Raw genomic sequence first — 25,171 nt, 5'->3', positions numbered from 1 at the left:
GCCAGGAGCTGAGCTCTTGTGAAAATTCAGCCTAGTGGGAGCTACTGGTGCTGGGCTCTCTTGGAAATGTGGCCCACAAACCTTAGCAATACAGAATACTGACACTGATGAACAAAGAATTCCAATAGCTGCCTCCTACTTTTCTCCTTTAAGGAAGATGAAATAGATTACAAATAAATGAGCTCGAAGTCTTATAAACATTGCTTTTATAAATCAGGCAGATTCAACACCACAAAGAAGCCAGCATAGACTCACGGGAAGCTCACTTATTTTTACACTGTCCATGCTGCAGCAAGTTGAACTTTTCATACAATTTTGCCAATAATCTTGCATTCTGCTACCAGTTCTTATTTTTATGGAACAGCACTGTAAACTACTCAAAAGGGCTCAAAATTCCCCTTTATATTCCTTTAATAAGCTCATTCTAGGCAGCCCCAGGCTAGCACAAAGGGAAGGAAAAGGAATACTACATTTGTTCAGGTGGTAGAAAATCAATCCAGAAGTTGCAATAAAAAAAAAAAAAAAAAAAAGAAGCTTTTTATTTGGAAATGGTTCACAACTCTGAACAGTCTCTGGGTAAGTTATAAATCCACACTGAAACTCAGAAACATGACAGATATGTAATACAGACCAATTCTTAAATGACTGCAGAAAAAAACAAGGTGGGTGAGGTAATATCTTGAAAGGCTGCAGATTACAGAGCTCAGGATTTGTATGCTCTGTGTTTACTAAGAAAGCTGCACCTGACCCCTGCTTTATGTTTTGATCTAGCCTAGTCAATTAACACCTTTATAAAAAGCACACCTGCACAGTTGTAATTTCAGATTACTGCACTGCAGATTTTAAATCCCTCCAGATCGTCTATATTATTACACTGATCAAGTTATAATGAGAAATCCAACTGCAGAATGAAATCATAACTTTATAACTGATTTCTGAAAAACAAGGTTTTTCTTGTGCATGGCTACATTACACTGAAACCTCCACTTAAACACAACCTTTAACATGCAATTCTGTTTCTCAAGGGACCAATTCAAAGTACCTTTAAAGTCAAGTATTCAAGTACACTTCTGTTTGACCTTTAGTAAACGTCTACTTCTGCTAGGCCACTGACATTGCTGGTTTCTTGGACTGCCAGCTAACGCTAGTTGTGCTGTATTTAGTTTTGAACAAGTATGATTTTTATTAGATTGTAAATCTACAGCAAGTTGATATGGAAAACTACAGAAAGATAAATATATATTATAGCCTTAAGAAAACACTTTGAACTAGCAAATATAATTTAACCAATAGTTTTCAATTTGAGCAAAACTCTTGCAGGAAAAATTCAAGTTACAATATACACAGGGATATGAGCTATCAGATTAATTTGCTGTGAATATTGTTCTTTTTCTAGTAACGATTGCTCTTGCCACCAGCTACAAATAGACTGCACAAGAGGGCCTAATCCTACAATGCTTAGTCACACAAGTAACCCTGCCTCCCATTGACTCTAATGGGACTATTTGCACAAATAAAGATTACTCACGTGAGGAAAGGTTGTGGAATCAGGCCACAGCACTAGTTAAACAATGGCTGTATGGCTAATTTTAAGGTTTTAACCACACCAATGGGCACAGTCCTGGGAAGCTGCATCACTCTATGATGAGTTCTGGGACCACATTTGCGGCTACACCCTAACAGTGTCTGCACCATATTCCCCTAGTTTGACTGTCCACTGGCAGGGGTGGGGGTGGAGGTCATTGCCCCACCTTTTTCTCCACATCGTTGTGGCAATATGCACCCCTGGCAGAATTATGAAGGGGACAGCTCCTGCAATCCCCTGAACACAAGAACTGTGAGTGTGATGTGATGGGTAATTGGGTAGGAGCCTCCTTGCGTGCTTCCCCTTCCTATTCATCTCTGTGTTCGAGCCAATCACAATCTGGCCCTGGAAATCTGCATCTACATAGTATAGCGGCAAAATTAATTAACCAAGTAAATATCAAAGTATTCATTAGAATTAGTTAACGATTAGTCAAACCAGATTACAAATGAAATCTTGTGTTCAAATGTGCCTTTCTTTACATAGCATTAAAAAGAAGTAACTCTAGCCAAATTATATGCTCTAGCCAAATCTTGTGTAAAACATGAACTGTGACATCAGGCAGCATTGCTGAGTGTGCTTTGTAATGGAGCACTTTGTTTCAGTCTTCTGACAAAATCCAAAACTACCATCTTACTTTTTCAGATGTTAAAGTTGATTTAAATCATGTATGTGTCAGCATTTAGTTTACAGCCCTCGACTTTCCTAAGTACTTAGAATACTTTGGCAAACATCCACAATGCAAGGTTGATGGATCAATAGCTAGCATTATGAGCATAACCTTATATATCCGTCACTAATCCCCGCTATTTGCCCTACAGCATGTGCATATTCAACTAGTGCCAAAACACAAAGTCACTCTTCCCTGCGTACACAAGGTCATCAGTGTAACTGATAAACCCACACTCATGGTAACCTTTATGTTAAAGACCCTTAGGCCTGATCCTGTTCTTATTTAAGTTAATGTCAAAATTCATTGGAGCAGGTTCTCGATATTCATGAATGAACCTTACACTTGTGGAGAGAGAATGTGATGATGGCTTTATTAATTTCATATATATTCCCATCTGTAAATGTATCTCTAGGGGATATATCTACTTAACATTTCTGAAAAAATCCAAAAGATATCCAGGCCTTAGTCCATATAATGGAGTCTGTAATTTTGTGAACGGGTTCCTAACACCTTGACAGGTAAGGACAAAGTTAAATTATCCTTACAGACCAAAGATGAGTAAAACTTGGCTCCTGTTTCCCTCCCCTACTGCACAGTCTTCCACCTCTTCTTCCCTCTCCTTTCCTTAATGAACCTCCCCCATATCCACCAGAAGATGGCCTCCCCACCTACATTCATCCTCTAGTCTAGTGCATGGCATTGAGGACAGTCTCTCTGCCCCATCTCCCTCTGCAGATATGTGTTCCTATGAGTCAGGACCTGGCGCATGGTCCCTCCCAGTGAGCCCTCTTCTTAGCAGCCACACAATGTATCCTTCGAAGTTCTTACATAAATATCAGTGATGGCTGCTGAGTTTCTTGCAAAATTATACAGCATGTATATAAAGATATATTTATCATTCTGCTCTCCGACCTGCCACAGCATCCCCTAGAGCACTTGCTACATTTAGGAAAATGACTAGTCCTGATGATATTATGTACTTTAGGATTAGTCATGGCCTTTGAGGTTATTAATTTATTGTTGATTGACAGATCTATACTGTGTTGAGAAAAGGCTGCATTGTACTTTATGAGAACTACAATACACTGAAAAAGATTAAACACAAAATGAGACAGGGTTTTTTCCTCTCTTTTTTCAAAACCTTAAAAGTTGCAAACTAACTCCAACATGGAAAAAAAAATTGGACAGCCGTTTACTAAATCCTGCCAGACCTTTGGCAGCTGTTAAAATTCCTTGGGGTGGTGGGAGGGTGAACAAAGCTATTGGCAAGGGGACTCTGTGCTGGAAAATCCCTTGAAGCAAGCAACCGTGACAGGATGAATCTAAACATAAAACGCTGTCATAATATTTTAAACAGCACAATTTTATATTCCAATAAAAATCTTCCTTCAACAGCTACCACGGAGAGGCACACTTCCTTTCACACACTGTGCACTTATAACTGGCTATTGAAAATATCTGGCTGGACAGAAGCCTCCCCTTTCACTGCTAATGTTTATCTGCCTCAATGGACGCAGGTGGTAAATTCATAATCCACGGATCACAATGTCCATGGCTCAGACTGCAAGTTACCCTTCTTTGAAGCAACAGTAAAAATCAAGATGTTTGTGGCTCTGAATGAATAGGTGACAGATAATGATGAATAATAATTAAATCACGCTATAGCATACCCTGAGCACACTTAAAAAGTTCCTTCCAGCTCTGGAGATATTCCCCATTTTAAGAATAGGGAATATCATGAAAACCTTTTCTATATTTCTAGATGTGTAAGGAACATTTTAAGTACACCTACTGTACCTCATTTTATTTGGAAATCTACTTGATCTAGACATCTAAGATTAATGATAGTCATTCACATTATTATTACAAACTGTTATGAGTTGCCCATCTCCATAATATCTAGGTGCTCTTCACATGGCTTAAGACTGGGTAAAATGAGACTTCTCAGAAATAAGGTGTGTGTAATCCAGCCCCATGATTTTCTGCAGCAATTAACTAGCCAGTTTTAATGGACAGAGATCCGAATTATATTAGCTGCAATGTATAGCTGGGATAGAAATATTGCTTAATTAGGATGCTGTCAGGTGATTCAGAGATGATTTGGTTCTACATAGGACGGAAAGGGACCTCGACAGGTCATCTACTCCAGTCCCCTGCACTCACGGCAGGACTAAATATTATCTAGACCACCCCTGACAGGTGTTTGTTTAACCTGTTCTTAAAAATTTCCAATGATGGAGATTCCACAACCTCCCTAGGCAATTTATTCAGTGCTTAACCACCCTGACTGTTAGGATGTTTTTCCTAATGTACAACCTAAACTGTCCTTGCTTCAATTTAAGCCCCATTGCTTCTTGTCCTATCTTTAGAAGTTAAGGAGAACAATTTTTTCCCCCTCTTCCCTCTAATAAACTTTTATGTACTTTAAAACTGTTACGTCCCCTCTCAGTCTTCTCTTCTCCAAATTAAACAAACGTAATTTTTTCAATGTTTTCTAGACCTTTAATCATTTTGGTTGCTGTTCTCTGGAATTTCTCTAATTTGTCCATATCTTTCTTGAAATGTGGCACCTAGAACTGGACACAATACTCCAGTTGAGACCTAATCAGCGCAGAGTAGAGCGGAAGAATTACTTCTTGTGTCTTGCTTACAACACTCCTGCTAATACATCCCAGAATGATGTTTGCTTTTTTTGCAACACTTTTCAGAGTAACAGCCGTGTTAGTCTGTATTCGCAAAAAGAAAAGGAGTACTTGTGGCACCTTAGAGACTAACCAATTTATTTGAGCATAAGCTTTCGTGAGCTACAGCTCAGCATCCGATGAAGTGAGCTGTAGCTCACGAAAGCTTATGCTCAAATAAATTGGTTAGTCTCTAAGGTGCCACAAGTACTCCTTTTCTTTTTGCAACAGTGTTCTACTGTTGACTCATATTTAGCTTGTGATCCACTATGACCCCTAGATCCCTTTCTGCTGTACTCATTCCTAGGCAGTCATTTCCCATTTTGTATGTGTGCAACTGATTGGTCCTTCCTAAGTGGAGTTCTTTGCATTTGTCCTTTTTGAATTTCATCCTATTTACTTCAGACCATTTCTCCCGCTTGTCCAGATCACTTTGAATTTTTATCCTATCCTCCAAAGCACTTGCAACCCCTCCCAGCTTGGTATCCTCCGCAAACTATAAGTGTACTCTCTATGCCATTATCTAAATCATTGATGAAGCTATTGAACAAAACTGGACCCAGAACCCTGCATTCAAAAATAAAACAATGTAAAACTTTAGAGCAGGGGTGGCCAACTTGTGGCTCTGGAGCCACATGCGGCTCTTCAGAAATTAATATGCATCTCCTTGTATAGGCACCAACTCTGGGGCTGGAGCTACAGGCGACAACTTTCCAATGTGCTGGGGGGGTGCTCACTGCTCAGCCCCTGGCTCTGCCACAGGCCCTGCCCCCACTCCACCCCTTCCTGCCCTGTCTCCTGAGCCAACAGTGCTCCCCCCTCCTTCACTCCTCCCCCTCCCTCCCAGAGCCTCCTGCACGCCATGAAACAGCTGATCGGGAGGTATAGGGAGGGAGCATGAGGCGCTGATCGGTGGGGCTGTTGGTGGGTGGGAGGCGCTGGGAGCAGGGTGGGGGAGCTGCTGATGTATTACAATTTGGCAATGTGCATTGGTAAATTCTGGCTCCTTCTCAGGCTCAGGTTGGCCACTCCTGCTTTAGAGCCTACAAGTCCACTCCGTCCTAATTCTTGGTCAGGCAATCACTCAGACAAACAAGGTTGGTTACAATTTGCAGGAGTTAATGCTGACTGCTTCTTGTTTACAATGTCACCTGAAAGTGAGAACAGACGTTCGCATAGCACTGTTGTAGCTGGTGTTGCAAGATATTTATGTGCCAGATGCGCTAAAGATTCATATGTCCCTTCATGCTTCAACCACCATTCCAGAGGACATGCTTCCATGCTGATGACGGGGTCTGCTTGATAACGATCCAAAGCAGTACTGACTGACACATGTTCATTTTCATCATCTAAGTCAGATGTCACCAACAGAAGGTTGATTTTCTTTTTTGGTGGTTTGGGTTCTGTAGTTTCCGCATCAGAGTGTTGCTCTTTTAAGACTTCAGAAAGCATGCTCCACCCCTCGTCCCTCTCAGATTTTGGACAGCACTTCAGATTCTTAAACCTAGGGTCAAGTGCTGTAGCTATTTTTAGAACTCTCACATCGGTACCTTTGCGTTTTGTCAAATCTGCTGTGACAGTGTTCTTAAAACGAACATGTGCTGGGTCATCATCCGAGACTGCTATAACATGAAATATATGGCAGAATGTGGATAAAACAGAGCAGGGGACATACAATTCTCCCCCAAGGAGTTCGGTCTCAAATTTAATTGATGCATTATTTTTTTAACGAGCATCATGGAGCATGGAAGCATGTCCTATGGAATGGTGGCCAAAGCATGAAGGGGCATAAAATGTTTAGCATATCTGGCATGTAAATACCTTGCAACGCTGGCTACAAAAGTGCCATGTGAACACCTGTTCTCACTTTCAGGTGATATTGTAAATAAGAAGCAGGCAGCAGTATCTCCTGTCTATGTAAACAAACTTATTTGTCTTAGTGATTGGCAGAATAAGAAGTAGGACTGAGTGGACCTGTAGGCTCTAAAGTTTTACACTGTTTCGTTTTTGAGTGCAGTTATGTAACCAAAAAAAATCTGCATTTCTACGTTACACTTTCATGAAAAAGAGTTTGCTCTTCAGTACTTGTATGAGGTGAATTGAAAAATACTATTTCTTTTATCATTTTTACAGTGAATATATTTGTAATCACAAATAATAATATAAAGCGAGCACTGTGCACTTTGTATTCTGCGTTGTAATTGAAAACAATATTGAAAATGGAGAAAAAAATCCAAAAATATTAAACAAACTTCAATTGTTGTTCTACTGTTAGAAGTGCGATTAATTGTGATTACTTTTTTTGAGTTAATGGCGTAAGTTAACTGCGATTAATTGACAGCCCTATTTCAAATATAAAAACACTTCTGGATGGATTTAAACAACGCTTACCAGCTAGAAGAAATGAATGGTGGCTGATTGTCAGAAGGAATTACTTATATAACCTGGGGATCACCTGCCAGGCTGTGGTATGAAACGCCCCCCCACACCCTTCTGCCAAAAGAAACAAAAAACAAACAAACAAACAAAAAAAACACGTTGGTGCCAGAGGACATATACTAGCCAGGAAGGTGTTCAAAGCCTTGAACATAACCAGATCCCTCCCTGTTAAATACCAGCTTAATATATATCCACCCCTTTGCTGGCAGCCAGCGTAGAGGAATACAGGATGCATGTAATATGATCATAGGATGGTTGCTCAGTCCAGTAAGCCAATGTGCTGCTGCATTCTGCACAAGCCGAAAGAGGCATAGAAGCCCTGCTAAGAGGGAACTGAGCTTTGTAATTACAAGATCATGTGCTGCTGTTGAAAAATGACTGTGGAATAAATAAGGGTGCAGGCTGCAGAAGTTGTGCAGCTGAAACACTGTCAAATAACATGCAAAACACGACTTTCCATGGAAATAGCATAGCAGAAAGAAATCCAAGGTTCTTAACGTGGAAAACTACAAGGGACATGAAGAGGGAGAGAGCAGCAACTATCTAGTAGCAAGACTTCTCTCTTCCCCAAGCAGACCTGAATATCTAGTAGGCAATATTATCCGGTCATTTATCCATGTCAAAAGGTGAACTAGAAAAGATTTTGTTAAGAGATCTTCTCTCTCTCTGTACATGTATGTGCACACACCCACACTCACACATGCCCTTGGGCAATCTGAAAGATAACACAGAGCCATAATGGATGCTGAATTGTAAATACAACAGTGACCATACATCAACATCATTGACTGACTTCTGTTTTCCCCAAAACTGTTTTCTGTTTTGTGTGTTCTTGTACTTATTCAAAAGAAAGTGAAACCAAATGAGATTATAACATTAAAGAATCTCAGTCTTTTTTCAAAGAAAAATATATTAATAGCAGACAAACTCTCTCCCTTCCCCCCAATTTAAAATTTCTTCAGAAGGGGCCAACATATACTGTATATACATTTGCTTCAACAGCTGAAACTTGTGGCTAATAGAGTGTTGTCTGCTGATTAGAGCAGAGAACTGGGAGGACATCAATGTTCCCTCTAATTTTTGACAGTCCGAGTGCGCCAAAAATTTCTTCTGTGCAAAATTGTGCTTCTGTGCAAATTTTTGTGCATGCGGTGTTTTGCCGTGTGCGTGGGGTTTAGGATCTGTGTGCACACGCACACATGCGCACAACTTAGAGGGAACAGTGGAGGACATACTTTTATAGTTTGGGACATACCACTCACTGACTGTATAACAAGATCCTATACTTTTTGTGCTGCCTATAATCCAGATGGTTAGAAATACATATCCTATCTCAGCTGAACATCCCTTGTTAATAACACCACATCTCAGGAAAGACGCAGTGTATATTACTGCAGGGCATGCTAATACCCATTAAGATTTGCTCAGTTTTTCCACTACAAATATAATATTTCAATAAAAAACCCTACCTGGCACATTAATTTTGGGCATGAGTTAGGCATATAGTCTTATCCCAGGGATAATTTTTTCCCATCCCCCAAATTTGAAACAAATATTTCAAATTGATGTAGCAGTTTGAGAAGCTTTCTTATACTTGTAAAACAAAATACACAACTTATTAAAAATCCATAAAATGTTGCAAATATGTCTAAAATATGGACTGTATCCTTGTTATTTTAACTTTAAATATTTAAAAAGGTTTTATGTATTATTTTAGTTGCGGTATCACCTAGAAGCCCCAATCAAGTCCCTATTACTGTACTACACATACACACTCACGCAGAAAAGACAGCATTCTATTACCATGGCCTTAAAGTCAGACTTGAGTAAAATAAACCTATGCTATGTTTTGAAATTGCTGCTTCTCATCAAGAGCAGTTTCACTCTCAGCCATGTTAAAGGGTCCACAAAACTCAGAAAAAAACCTCTGTGACCCATCTGTAACTATTCTTTTGATGTGATGCAGATGTGTATTCTACTTACAGTTACTACTTAGGTGTGTGGACGCCCAGTACACCAGAGCTGGAACTTTGCCTAGTCGTACCCGTAGTGGTGATGCTCACATCCTGCCGCCCTAACCCCTCCCCGTCCATATAAGGGCAGCATCACCCTGACCCCCTCCTTTCCTTTGCATCAAAAGTCAGAAGTACAGACTCCAAAGCAGAGGGGACGGTGGGTGGGTCGTGGAATATACATCTGCATCACATCTCAAAGGTCAACAGTTACAGGCAGGTAACCACTTTCATTTATTTATTTATTTTAAGTAGATGCAATTGTGTGTTCTACTTAGGTGACTCACGAGCAGTATTCACAGGAGGCGGGGCTTGGAGTTTATTTGTAAGGACAGTAGGATTGCCTTCCCAAAGTTTCCGTCTGATCTGGATGCAGCAGGAGTGGCATAGTGGTTTATAAAAGTATGCACAGAGGACCATCTGGCAGCCCTCAAATGTCTAATATAGAAATGCCACCTAGGAATGCCATCAGCATTGCCTGGACTCTTTTGGGATGAGCTCACACCCTTTGAGGGGGGACAGCCTGGGCTAATTCATATGCTGCCATGATACAGGGAGTTATCCACCTGGACATAGACTCTGAAGAGACTGCTTGATCCTTCATTCAGTCCGCATATGAGACAAGCAAATGAGATGAGTAATGGAATGACTTGGTCCTAGCTAGATAAAAAGCTAATCATCACCTGACATCCAGTGCGTGCAGATGTTATCTCTGGTGTTGAATGCTGCTTAGGGAAGAACACTAGTAAATATACAGCTTGGTTCGGGTGTTACTGGGAAACCACTTAAGATAAAAACTTGTGGTGTGGCCACAGGGGTATTTTGTCTTTAGCAAATTGTGTGTACTGGGGCTCCACCATAAAAGCTGCAACTCCCTCACTCTCCTTGCAGATGTTATTGCCACAAGACAGAAAGTTGTTGCTAAGACAATATTAAGGTCCCACAAAGGCTCTTTTACCAGCTGGTGAAAACAAGTGACTCCTTTCAAGAACCTTACTGCCACCAACTTCCCATAGATGAGCAGATAAAATGCCAAAATCGCCATCAGGTGGACTCTCAGTGAACTAAGAACAAGACCAGGAAACTGAAGGTGTAACAAGTACTCCAGGATGTCCTGGAAACAAGCCAGCTTTGGATGAAGTCTCCAGGCTAACACCCATATCAAGAAGCCTGGGAGCTCTGTCACATGGCCAGAAGGTACCAAAGGTACAACGGAGGATGAGGTGGTAGAAGCCATGGCAGCAGCAAACTCTTGAACCAGTGGAGAGTCCGGGTCTGAGAAGCAAAATAGGTCTGATGCTGCCTGGTATGCCACTTGTGCGAAGACAGTCGGCACTAGTGCCGATGTCAGTCCTGGACTCAATGGACACCCCATTGCTGGAACTGGAGCCGATTGTATGGGCTCTGGCTGATCTCAGAGTGGTATCGGGGAACAGCAGGAAGGACCTGCTCCACCCCGCATGCCAGAGGGAGTACGGTGCCAGGCAGCACTCCTCTTAGGAGATGAGGATAAGTCTTCCCAAGTCCTGGAATGGTTCTGATTCATTGTGTGGGACCTTTTCCCAGGGAAGGGGGAAATGACACCTCTTCCTTTTGAGGGAAATGGCAGAGCCCGAGCATGGAGTGGCATCATTTGCCAGAGCTGAAGGCAACTGCTGATGAGACAAGGGCCCTGAGGCTGAAGTGGGCCTCATGGCCTGCTCCACTAGGCGCTGCTTCAGCCGCCAGTCTCTTGCCACCTGACTCCTCTTAGCGAATAACCTGCAGATGGAACACTGCTCTTTAGTTTTGCCTCGGTGAGGGACATACAAGCACCTCATGTGGGGATCACTGTCGGGATGGCCTCTCCACACATGACAGACAATGCTTGAACCCTGGTGAGGGCATCACACAGGGCAGCCAACTACTCTAAACTTAACCTAAGGTATTACTAACTACTGTATACAAGACAATTCTCTCAGGAACTGAGGCTCAAAGCATGAGGTGAGAAACACCACACAGATCATCTATTCTAGCCATGGGAGGTGAGAAGGAACTGGGGAAATTGGGGTGGCACCACCCTTATAAGGCCAGGGGAGGGTCTAGGGCCACAGGGCACGAGTGCTGCCTTTATAGGTACTGTTAGGCAAAGTACTCTGTTTCCGGTGCACTAGGTGTGCACACGCCTAAGCAGGAAGGAAGCAGAATACATGGCTGCATCTACTCGAAAAAGAACAAGGATATACCAAATTTAAGGATCAGTCTTTTACTCACAATATTTTGCTTTTGTACAGCGTGGGTCTGTAAATGGTGGGTGGCTATTCAGCACTGAAGGACAAATTCAGGCTAGGTTTCGGGAGATACAATGCCAGGAAGTTCACTGGAATTACACTTGTTTACACCAGGTTAGAATTTCATCCCTAGATCGTAACAGTTCCCTGTTTTAAAATGTTATAATAGTAATAATAGTTAGAGATCTCCAAATTGATTCTCCTGATCCTAGACAGATACTGTTTTATGTAGAGTTATATATTATCAGTGCACTGTTATTGTATGCATGAAAGCTGGTCTTTATCATCAGACTGATAGCATTTTTATGAAATAATGCAACTCATTAACTACATTATCTAATAATGTTGCTCAAAGACATGCCAAGGAGATTTATAAAAGGGCAGGGATACTATATCAGTAGAAAAGAAACAAATGCTGAACTTCCAGCACCTCCAAGAAGGACATTCTTTGTATAAACACAAGATAGCTTTTGCATCAGATGGATAGCTTCTGATTTGAAAGAAAAAATAATGAGGCATGTCTAAAAAGCAATACTATAGGCAATGGGCTTCACCTCATTTTGCTAATCATTTCTTGCTACAAATCATATTTACATTTAAAACCAGTGAAAGATATTGATTGCCAAAAATAAAAAGGATATTGTCACTATTGTTAATCTATAGAGATGGATCCAACACTAAAAAAAAGTTAAACATTGCTACCAAAAGGTATAGTCTATCATTAAACACAGCTGGATAAGAACTTACAGTGCACTTTCCATATCTGCTATACTTCCTTCCATTTTCTGTCACTACGTAGAGGTAAATAAAGTTGTCATGGGATCCTACTGCAAGTAAGGTGCCATCTACAATAGAAGTTTAAAAAATAGTGTAATAATGTTAACATACTGTTTTTTGAACTGGAATGATTTCATATTTAATACCAATGCATTATTATCAATCATACAATTCTGAATGAGCTAGTACCCAAGGGCATGTAACTAACTATACTGCTTTCCAACTGGTCTCCTATTTTTCCCTTATTTTCATGGTGATTGTGATTATGGGGTAAGTGAGTTTGCTTCCCACTATGTCTTGGATAAACAGGGTTATCATTGGACAGGGAACTAGGCTAGCTAATGAATCCTCAGTTTGCACTGGACTTCTGATAACGGCTGACAACATGCAGTCCCTAAAGTTCTCAGTTTTGAGATTCACTGGAGATTATCTCCAAAGAACAGTTTATTGTTTTTTAAATGTAAAGTTATTACACATGAACCAATGCTAATCAAAGGCTAACTTCACAACATCTTCAACAAAGTCACCGTAGCACAGTATTTAAACATTACAAGCTGTTTCATAATAACAATAAAGGTCCATGGTACTATTAACCATTTCACTGCCTGGGAACATGATCAAACTCCTCTGTAGCACCAATGACTGTGAGTGCTCTGAAATGAAATGCTGTTGTTGGTAAATAGGGCAGCAGTAGAGATAAGTTTTGCCCAATTTACCTGGCATGTTATGCAACAGCAAACATGAAACAGGCTTGCCACACTTCTCTTCCATCGAGTCAGAAGAGAGGATTCAACTACTGCCCGTTTGTCAGACTCTCATAAGATGACCTTGGGTTTTATTCAGTAAGAGGATACCTTTCCACATAATCTCTACACAAATAATTAATAGCAAATGGCCTTTAGTTTGAGAGAGAGAGAGAGAGACCTGAATTTAACTTTATTGGTTTTGTACTAATACATTTTAAAACTTAAGTGAATAATAAATACAATAAAAGCTGTTTAAGATCTTAAAACATTCAAAGAATGTTCGGGCACACTTAAAAAGTTACAAATACGTCTTAAAATCAAGCTTTCATTGCTTCATTTACCTTACCTTTACATTCAGTTTAGAATTACTGAATTCCCCTGAAAGAAATGATGACATCACATCACAACCACCTAAACAATGGGGTGCTGTGTTAGGCAACAGTGATGTTTGCAGAGATAGAACAGCAAATATAAAACTGAATTCCAGTGCAGGCAAAATGCAAATGAAGCTGTAATTGTTAATTTACACATATATTTTGTTTATGATCTTAAGCAATTTTTTAAAAGCTCTGCAGTTCCCTATTATTGGAGGGTAATTTGACGTGTAACATGTTAATAGCTTAACAATTCCAGAGAAGTGCAGGAAAAACACCTATTTTATTGGAATTAAAACATGCAATTACAGTGAAGTGCCCAGAATACACAGGAAGTTTGCCTACCTACTGAGTAGCGCATCACTGAAAGCTGTTCATTACCATCAGTGTGTATTGAAACCAGGTCTCTTGTTTCTGCATCCAAAACAAACCACCTGTTAAGAAAAGAGTTCTAGTGAGTGTTACTTCTACTTAAACAAAACCAAAAAATGTAAAAACAAATGATCACTGCATTCTATCTCACTGCTTATTAGCATGATATCCTTTCAATGTATCGTATTAACTTGTTTTAATTAAACATTTTCTTTTTGGTTTCTAGGTTTACAAAATGATGTATATTCCAGTGACAGATATACAAGCATACCAAAATACCACTACATATATTTATTCTTGAATATAGAATAGTTATTCATATATCATGTAATGTAGATGATACACATGCTGGTGAAACTATGATGTGACTACAGCAGGTCTCTGCTAGAGCTCACTATATTTTAGCTTCAATTATCATCTCACATTTTCACATACTTTCCGAAAAATTCACATTTGGGCCTGAAATTTTCCATCCTTGGTCTCTACCTGCAGATGAATTCTTCTGGAAAGTCTGAACAAAATCTCTGCAATCATTTTTGAGTCCAAACTTCCTCCTCCCTCCCCCTCCAAAAGAGAAAAGTAGATAAAGCTACAGCTGAAGTTTGAAACTAGTCCTTTTTGCTTATTTAGAAAAAGTGGCTTTGATTTAAAAACTTGAATTGAAACTTGCATACAGAGAGGAGATGAGTAAGTGGGGGGGGGGGGGGGAGGAGAGGAGCATGTGCAGCTACCCATTTGAGGTAGAAAGTGAATTCTGATTTGATATTTTCTGCAATCCTTCATCTTTACTTTCTGTGAATATTTACATTATACATTCAAATAGAAAAATTCACAATTTACCCCGTGTAGGTTAACTGTATAAGTTACCTGGCATTCCTTCTGTTCCCAGAATAGGTGACCTATGTAACTAATTAAATTCAGCACAAATTGAATTTTACTAATATGATTGAATATACACTTCAAAATCCATGACATGTTTGTTAGTTCTGTAAATAGCATAAGTTACAGTGTGATGCGCAAACAGTATCTTCTATTGTGATATTGTATGTTAAATATTTGAATAATCTGTAGATCAAGATTATTCAGTGGGGCAGTTTAGAAAGAATTATGAGTAATGAATGAATTTGAGACTATTTACTGTAGGTAATCTGGTCATCTCCAGTACTGAGCATGCATACTAGAAAAATGTCATTAAATCTACAGCGCCACACTTAAACACATACACACTGTATGCCAGTGTGAAGCTAGGTAGGTGGTTCAAGGAACTTAGAAGTTTTACTTCAAGATGAACAGGTCTACAGTAAGGAACTTAAATGGCCTGTTACCCAAGGGCTGTCTGTGACTGTAGGCACAGCTCTAAGCAAGGGGGTGGTGCATAAACTGCACTACTCTAGTTGTCTCAAGAGGCTTTGTGATTGAGAGAGGTACCTCTGAATCACAATTCCTCCTTTACTATTTCTTTGTACTGCAAGCAGCAGCCATGACTTCCACACGCAGCACAAGTGGCAGAGTCGGCTCTAATGGCTGAAGATGGAAACCGCAGGCAGCTTAGGCAATATTCTTGTCATATATATATATTCTTGTCTATCCCATCCAAGTTTCTGATAATATAATTAGAATTAGCAAAACTGCATCCTTTGTTATTAATGTATAGCATAAAACTTCTCCTCGGGCCGCCACTTGGACGTGGTGGAGAAGCTTGCGTATACTTAGAACCCTAGAGAGCGATGCGTCTGGAGTCCTGTACTCCTGTACTCCTCACCCATGGCGGTGAGGTCGAAGGCGAGGTACCAAAGTGCAGCCCAGCACAACACAACCCAGTATAAGACCTCAACGGCAGCACCGGCGGATGAAGCAGGATCACCTCTCAACGGCTGTGAGGGCAGATGAAGGCTGCAATGGAGAAGACCTCCCCAGTTGTCTTGGACCTCCTTGCCACCGGACACAGGTGCCTATTCCGCCAAGATTTGTGTGGCTGCTGGTGCGCATCAGCTCCCCCACATTAAACTACTCAAACACAGGCTTCTTTCACAGGAAGAACTTTTTCCCTCCCCCTCCCCATAAAAATCCTGAGGCGTTGGGCAAATGGCGATGGGGATAGGTGAAGATCACCAGCAGTCTCTAGTCACAGACCCACATGCAGGCAGTGACCGCAAGATGGTCGTCATGTGCCTCTGGACTGGGTTAGGGGGCATTTTCAGCAGCAGTGCTCATGACTGAGCAGGCCATTTTAGGAACCCCTCCGCTCACCCCATATGGAGAAGGGACTAGAAAGGTGTCCCAAACACAGGCTATCCCACCATACCTGATTGGATAACTGCGTCCAGAGGGATCACTCCCAATGCAGTGGAAAAGCAAAAATGTTTCTTGGCGCTTGGAATGTCCATACCCTACTAGACGAATCAAAAAGCGAAAGACGCAAACACAGAACAGCAATTGTTGCCTGAGAACTCTTGAGGTACAACACCAACATCGCTGCTCTGTACGAAACAAGACGTACAGATGAAGGCCACTTGAGGGAAGAGGGCGGCGGTTACACTTTCTTCTGGAAAGGAAAACCAGCAAGCGACAGGCGAATACCCGGCGTTGGCTTTGCGATCAAGAGCCTTCTAGTCAACCGCTTGACTGATCTCCCCGTCGACATCAATGAGCACCTTATGACCCTCCGCATCCAATTGGTCAATAAGTCATTTGCCACTATTATCAGTGCATATGCACCAATACTTGACGCTGAAGAAGAACAGAAAGAATCCTTCTACACTGACCTTGATAAAATTTTATCATCCATTCCAAAAACAGATAAAATAATCCTCTTAGGGGACTTTAACACAAGAGTTGGCTGAGATTCTAACGTATGGAATAGCACCATTGGGAAGGAAGGAGTGGGTAAGACCAATTCCAATGGCATCCTGCTACTCAGCAAATGTGCAGAGCACAACCTTGTGATCATAAATACAATCTTCAGACAAAGCAACAAGTACAAAACAACTTGGCAACACTCCCACTCAAAACAGTGGCACCTTCTAGACCATGTCATTGTAAGAACACAGGATCTAAGATGTCCAAATCACCCATATCATGAGGGAAGACGACAATTGATGGACTGACCACTGCCTGGTGAGGTAAGTCATGTCCATCAGGATTGCACGGAAACATAGAAATCAATCTAAATCATACAGATGGCAATACAACATCCAAAGACTTCAATCCTTAGTGCACCAAGAGAACTTCCAAACATTCCTCAGTGGAAAACTGGCCATATGCACACCTGGAAATGACAACAAACGTGTCAAAGAAGACTGGGAAGCCCTAAAACAGACCCTTCATGAGGTTTGCGAGAAATGCATTGACCTTGCTACCTGCCGCCATCAGGACTGGTTTGGCAATAACAACACTGAGATTACAACCATTTCGAACCAGAAGAGAAAAGCTTTCTGTGACTGGCAAAACCAACCACTGTACAGTCAGAACCACAGCTCTTTCCATCAGCTCAAAGCTGAACTTCAAAGGAGGATCCAAGAAATCAAAAACAAATGGTGGGAGGACAAAGCAAAAGAAATCCAAACATTCGCTGACAGACATGATATGCGGAGCTTTTTTTGTGAGACAAAGACCCTGTACGGACTAAGCTCATGTGGTCTCACACCTCTGAGATCCGAAGATGGTAGTCCCCTTCTTAAAGGTAACAAATCCATCAAAGAGTGCTGGAAGGAAAACTAACAAAAGCTTCTAAATCGAGAATCAACTGTTACTGACGACACCATCGACTCCATCCCTCAAAATCCAATCTGGGAAACTCTTGCCAACCCACCAACACCTGAGGAGGTCTGCAAAGCAATTAAACAAATGAAGAACAATAAAGCACCAGGTCTTGATGGCATACCAGCTGAGGTACTGAGAGTGGGGGGAGAAACAGTAACTAACAAGCTTCACTTGCTGCTCCTCAAAATCTGGTGCACTGAAGAAACCCCTGCTGAGTTACGTAACGCTAACATCGTCACCATTTTCAAAAAGGGAGACAGGGCCGACTGTGGCAACTGTCAAGGCATTGCCCTCCTCTCCATTGCTGGGAAGATTCTTGCTATAATCTTACTGAATCGCCTGCTCCCTCTTGCAGAGGAAGTACTTCCAGAGTCCCAGTGTGGCTTCAGACCATCACGAGGCACAAGTGACCTGATTTTCGCAGCCAGGCAGATGGAGGAAGACTGTCAAGAACAACACAAGGAGCTGTATATGGCCTTTATCGATCTGACCAAAGCCTTCAACTCTGTCAACCGTGAGGCTCTGTGGAAAATCATGTCAAAGGTTGGCTGTCCAAGCAAATTTATCACCATTGCAAGACTCCTCCATGACCAGACTGACTGCCTCCATCCTGTGCAGTGGTTCTACCTCTGAGCCCTTTGTCATCCAAACTGGCCTGTGTCCTGGCACCCATCCCTTTCTCCGTTTTCTAAGCAGCTATGCAAACATTAACCCAAGACCGTCTACCACAGGGCACTGGAATCCAGTATTGGACTGATGGCAACCTCTTCAACCTTTCTCGTCTCCATGCCAGAACTAAAGTAATATCGGCAACAATAAACAAAGTCCAGTACACAGATGATTGTGCTGTAGTTGCACACTCAAAGGAGGATTTACAAACAGCCCTTAATTGCTTCGCGAAAGCTTACAAAAGCCTAGGGCTAATTCTGAACATCAGCAAAACAAAAGTTCTCCACCAGCCAGTCCCTGGTCAATCATCAGACCCAGCAAGGAGGATCTACATCGACAAAGAAGAACGGGACAATGTAGAACACTTTGCCTGTCTTGGCAGCCATCTCTCACAGAGGGCAGAATAGATGACGAGATTCAGCACAGAATTCACTGTGCCAGCCTTGCCTTTGGCAGGCTGTCTCGCCGGGTGTTCAACAATCACAACGTCAGAACGCATACTAGACTTTTAGTTTATAAAGCAGTTGTAATCCCAACTCTCCTCCACGGCTGTGAAACTTGGCTGACCTACAGAAAACACCTGAAAAACCTGGAACACCAGCACCAGCACTTTCTTTGGAAGATCCTCATCATAAAGTGGAGGATCATCACACTAATGTCAGTGTCCTCACAGAGGCCATCTTCAGTGCTGAGGCCCTGATTATCCAGCACCAGCTGAGGTGGAGCAGGCACTGTGTGCACGTCTGATGTACGCTTACCAAAACAACTGCTGTACGCCCAACTCACCAAAGGAGGAAGGAAATGGGGAGGCCAAAAGAAACGCTTTAAAAAGACTCCCTCAAGATAAACATCAAGAGATGTGGCATTGACACCACACACTGGGAGACAGCAGCCCAGGATAGGGATAACTGGTGAAGGCTTGTCAGAGAGGGAACGTCCACTTTTGAAGAAAATTGCCTTGGCCTGGTTGCAGAAAAATGCCAGAAAAGAAAGGAAAGATAACTGTCACGCAGCAATTGTGGCCCTACCCTGTCTTCCAACACCACCTGCAATGTCTGCCAATGAGCCTGTGACTCAAGAATTGGACTCCTCAGTCACCAAAGGACCCATGAAAAATAAAAAGGGAAATAAATAAAAAATAAAAAGACCTCGAGGGATCGCTGACGATAGCATAAAAATATAAGACGAGCCATCTTGTTAAGTTAATTTTGAGATAACTTTGACTTCAAATGTCAGAAAATTACAGAAGTGAATCTCACAACTATAACATTGCACTAAAGGTATTTTTTTTCATTTAACATAATACACAGTTACATAGACGTTACATACTGTATAAATGGGACAAATTCATTCAGAGACATATCTAGTCCATCATTTTCATATTGTATATTGTAAAAATTAATACAGGGCATTCCAAAAGAAACTTAAAAGAACTTAAATTAAATTCCAGGATCAACAGTATACACAATTAAATTTGATAGAAGAAGCACCAATTTTATTTTATTAATCCAGAGTCTGAAACCCAGGTATCTCAAAAATGGCTTAGTCCAAATAGCTTAAAATCTATTTGTGATTAGGGGACCACCTGAAAATAACAAAACAGCTCAATATGCCACAGCCTGCTGAATGCTCTGTATATAAGATGGATGGAACTGGTGGAAAAATGGCTAAAAATGTTTTCATTAGACAGCAATAGAAACCACCCTCAATAATATCACTCTAATATAATGCAAAAAGCCAACTCTGCTTACTTATGAGCTGTACACAGATTTTTCAAGGTAACTGGGTGAATCAGATATTTCAAATTGCTACTCTGGTACTGAATTTCATTCCCACCCCCTTGCCTGCTCCTGCCACAGGATTAACTCAAAATGCTACTTTCCTACACTTCTGTGACAGCTGAGGTAGGGAAAGGGAAATTTGTTAACGGGGAGGGAGAAAACTGTGCCCTTATCTCCAATGGGAGAGAAATAGCGACTCCTTATAGTAACTCTGCTATATGATACACGCTGATGGAAGGCCACAGGAACATGAGATATACAACTGCAGTCTTCAGTGGGTTGACAATTATCATATTTTCCATGATAAATAAATACATTAGTCTGAAACACTTTGCACTAGATTCCTTGGGGCTGATTCAACATCACATTACTCCAGTTTTTGCTGGTGTAACTCTACCAAAACCAATTGTGAATCACACCCCTTCTTTGTTTCAGTCCAGATGGCTGCTACACCTCTTCCTGTGTGAGCAATAAAATGGAAGAGAAAGGCCTCACTTTACACGTGTCTCTCCTACAGGACTCTCCTAGCATGTGCACTGCAATGAGAAACCTAATCTAATTGTCTGACACAGAAAGAGAAGATGAGTTCATTTCCTTTTTTAATAAAAAGGAGGCAGGATGCTGAATCATAGGGCAAGAACTGAGTTACAAGAATGAGCCACGGCAAACCTACTTCTTTACTAAGCCAGGCAGGCAGGCAACCTCCTTACTAAACTCTCCCAAGTCCTGAGGGACATGCACCAGATTGCTGGCTCTGAATGCTGGTGAATGGTCTTATTGGGTTATATTAGGGGACAGATGGGTGGTAGTGCTCAGGGAGGTGGCTGCTAGATTCAGGTGGGCAGTGGTGCTGGGATTTGGGAATTAAAAAAAGTCTTTCTAAACAATGGCCCAGGACCAGTTCTTAGTAAAGTTGATTGATCCTGAAAGCATCTGTATTAGTCCCATCAAAATGTTTTACTACCCTGCCATATCCAAAAACATCAAACCTTGAGGCCTGAGTGCCACCTAGTTAATGTCAATTACTTAAAACTTTAAATACCGTAAAAGCCTCATGGCTTTTCTAGACAAACATCTCGTGTGCGCCGCAAGCTGAGGTATAAACTTAGTTTACTGCAGTCTCGTACAAAGTAAGTGTCCACATGGCCCTGCTGCCACACACCATAAGTTCTCTAGTGCACTTTGATTTACTCCTATTTCAAAGCGGGTTATGTCAAATTGCACCACTAGCAACACACATCTACAAAAGTGGTGCACAAAATATAATTTACTGAAGGCGTAGAGAAAGGAGGCTGCAATGCACATCTTGTGTACCTTTAATACATTCAACTTTATCTGGCACCAGATATACGGTTACGTAACATGCTGTCTAATTCTCTGGAATCTTTTTCTTCTTCAGAGCGAGGTACAATCATGAGGCAAATAGCAGACTAGATTATTAGCACCAAACTGTAATACTAGTCAGTGCAGTATGACAAACTATGAATTTAGGAGGAAAGTGCTGGTCAGACCTAATTTAGTTAGTTCATTGTACTTCCACAAGCTTTAGTCATAGACACACTACCTTAGCTCTCCCAGTCTAGCAGTGAATGTACAGTAATTGCCAGTGAGAGAGTCAGTCTCCATGAAATGTGTTTCCAGTCTACCAAATACAGCTGGGTTCTACTTTAGGACTACAAGTTCTTGGGGGGGGAGGGGGGGTCTCATTTCCAAATGAATGTATGCAGCAAGCAGATGGTAACCAGCCCTGTAAAGTTCTACTGGGCTGTGAAATGCAAGGACTGTCTGCAAAGTGAACTCTTAGACTTCTGATCTGTAGACCAGATTAAAACAACAGACAAATATTCCCGAGCCATAGACAAAATCGTAGGTCTTTGGCCTTTGCTGATTTTCACTGAGGATTTCTCCCACTTGTTACTGCAGATATCATGCCTAACTTGTTTATGAACTGATTGAAGCACCTTGCACATACTGTGGCATTTTTAATCTCTAGGTCATGCCCCCAAACACTTGAAAAGAATTTCCTTTCTCCAGATACAAGTTTTTTTCTATGTTGGAAAAGAAAACAAAACAAAATACCGCTCTTGGGAAAAGAAGATGGTGAACAGCTCCACAGCTACAGAATTAAAACTAACTCCACCAGGTGGGGCACCCATGGCACAGTACATGATTGTTGGCAATTTACCTCTGTAGACTCACAGGATTACTGGCGAAATCATGAGTCAACAGAAATAAAGTAAGATACAGAGAATGGGTAGCATTCAAGAATGGACATTATCTTTTGCCATAATCTTTGCATATTTCCATAAAACTATCTGGTTGATGCTGATCTGGTTGATGCAAGATATGCCAATGAATTTCTAGTAATGGGCTATAAAAACTTACTAGTTTTGTCAAGGAACTAGCAAAGAGATAAAGCTTCCTGTAGCTAAACACAGCGGCCAGATCCTCAGCTGGTGCAAATCAATGTAGCTTTGTTGACTTCAGTGAAGCTACACTTATGTACTTCAGCAGAGGATCTGGATCAGTAGGTCTTCTCTGCCTTTTAGTTTTCTCAGGAGGTCGTTGGTAGCTTTCAAAGATGTCTGGATCGTCTAAAGAAAGCTCGATCTGTTTTTTCAGCAGCGCTTTTGAATGGTTAGATCAATAGTGCTCAAAGTGACATGAATAGCAACTTGGCGCTTTATTTCCCCTTGAATAATAATTTTGCCTGCCCTTGAGAAACTATGGAATGGTAGTCTGTACATTACTTAACAATATATTTTTCAGCAGGATTTCCTATCACCAGGATCTGTACTTTTTCAGCTCTGCAGTTGCAGAAAACTGAGGTACCAATGAAAATATCAATTTTCTACAATCTGATGGACAGGATTATGATTGGACATGAAGAGAGTATTTAAAGTAGCAGGTAACAACACATGCAGTGGGCTACATAGAGACAGTCTGAATGGAGAAAAGATACTGAAATACTGACTGATGGGAAAGTCTGACAATATGCCATGGTTGATAACAATACACCATCTCTGACTGAGGAAGGCAAAAGGAGGAGAGGAAGAAAGTTCATATTGTTCTTCAGATATTAGGATGCTAACCACCAAAAGGACCACGTAATGTTATAATGGAAGTGATTTCCTGGAAGACCAGCTCCAGGGAAGGCTATTTAAAAAAAAAAAAATCAGTGAACACCAAACTACACAGCTTGACCATCCACTCTGACTCTTGTTCAAAGTTTAAGGTGGACCTCAAGAATGCCTAAAAGTTGCAATGGCGCTCTCTCTCTCTTTCACAAATATTACTAGTACAGTAGGTTTGCTCTGGCTCGTTCTTTTAACTCAGTTCTTGCCCTGTGATCCGGCCCTTCTGCTCTATTAAATAAACTAAGAAAGAAGTACTGAGTCAATTTAAAGCCATATCAAGAAAGTGATGGTAAAGGTAAGAACACATGGAAGAAGTTGAAACCTAGCAAACTGGAGATGAATTATATCTTCGTCCGGAAATTACAAGAGGTTTCTTTCCTGATTAATGGCCTGATGGAGCTCCCACTGCATTCAGTAAGGTTTGGATCAGGATCTTAGAGGGGGTTTCGGAAAGGTATTGAGCCCACAGTTCTCAATGAAGTCAATAGGAGTTGTAAATGTTCAGTTCCTCTCAGGACCAAGTCCTAAATACTTAAAATTTTGCTGACGTGACAGCAATCAAGTGAACTAAGGCCTGGGCTACACCTAAAACTTAAGTTGACCTAGCTACATTGCTCAGACCTGTGAAAAATGTCATGCCCTGTGCAATGTAGTTAGGTCGACCTAACCCTCACTGTCGATGCAGCTAGGTTAACAGAAGAATTCTTCTGTCAGCTAGCTACCGTCTTTTGAGGGGGGTGGATTTTCTACAGCGATGGAAAAACACTTTGTGGCGCTATTGTAACTGTCCACCCGAGAGCTGCCCCACTGTAGCAACTGTACTATAGACATACACTAAATAAAAAAACAGGTCATGTTATTTTAGCAGTACGTTGTCTAATCCTGCTCAGACCTGGTCTACATGACACAGTGGTAAAAACACTGTTGGATGCAAGAGTGTTTTCTCTGAGCTCAAAAATTCCTAGAGAAGACAAGGCCTTATGATCTTTTACAGAGGTTGCCTTGAGCCACAGAGAGTTTGGATTTGCATCTAGAGCCAAATTTCTCCAGAGCTGAGAAACGTTTGCATCCAGAGTTTTGATCAGGACCTCTCTAGCCTTTAGTGATGCAAGGATATTATGATGAAGCTGAACTGAGACACAGGGCTGGATTACCTCACTGTGCTAACTCTCTGTACTGTTACAATAATGTGCAATGCAGCGCTCTTTTCTTTGGATAGGTTCAATGCACTAAGCCTGCCTCCTTTCCTAGGGATAGAGGCCTCTGCAGGTCAATATGAAGGGAGTGTATGTGGCTGGGAGGAGGAGGAGGAAAAGGTACTATAATTCACCTGTCTTATGAATTAGTTTAAGGTGATCTGCAAAGGGTAGGAGTGAAAGGAAAAAGGTCTTTGCCCTTTTTTGCTTCTTTAGGATATATAAAGAAGTTTTGAAAGGGTACCTCCCTCCCCCCACCACTCCAAAAAAAGAGATGGTGGATGATTCTGCTTTTTAATTTTTTTAATTGAATTAAAAAAAAAACTTAGAAATTCAAGTCTTGACTCCTTGGAAGATTCTACGACTACTGGAGAATGAATAAAATTAGGACATCTCAAGAGAGTGAAAGATGAGCAAATGCGGAAGGAAGAGATTTTTTAGGCGGGTTGTTTAATATTTTTTCTTTAGTGACCAATTCATTCTCATGTCTAATTGAAATTAGGGGAAAAGGATGTCTTAGTTTCAACATTTCACCTTTTCAAATAAGGTATGGCAGCTCACAACACCCATCTTCCACACCTCCCAAGAACTGCTTCTCAATGCCAGGAAATATCAGGCTTGACAATCCAAATATTTCAAAAGTAATTAAAAAAATTGAAAAACCTTTAACCTCTCCCCCACCCTAACCACCACCTTT

General features: G+C 41.2%; 1 protein-coding gene across 9 annotated transcripts in view; it reads right to left on the bottom strand.

The window, feature by feature from the left end:
* The window catches only part of EML4 (EMAP like 4), a 249,578-nt gene that overhangs the window by 11,246 nt on the left and 213,161 nt on the right, over nt 1-25,171 (bottom strand). For all 9 annotated transcript variants that reach the window (XM_037895812.2, XM_043543754.1, XM_037895808.2 and 6 more), the window contains 2 exons: nt 13,903-13,991; nt 12,408-12,505 (listed from right to left, as the gene is read on the bottom strand). In XM_037895812.2, the coding sequence (XP_037751740.1) occupies nt 12,408-12,505; nt 13,903-13,991 (187 nt within the window). The remainder of the gene's footprint in view (nt 1-12,407; nt 12,506-13,902; nt 13,992-25,171) is intronic.

Source organism: Chelonia mydas, chromosome 3 (assembly GCF_015237465.2).
Source record: "Chelonia mydas isolate rCheMyd1 chromosome 3, rCheMyd1.pri.v2, whole genome shotgun sequence".
NCBI lineage: Eukaryota > Metazoa > Chordata > Testudines > Cheloniidae > Chelonia > Chelonia mydas.
This window is presented reverse-complemented; position numbering and strand designations above follow the sequence as displayed.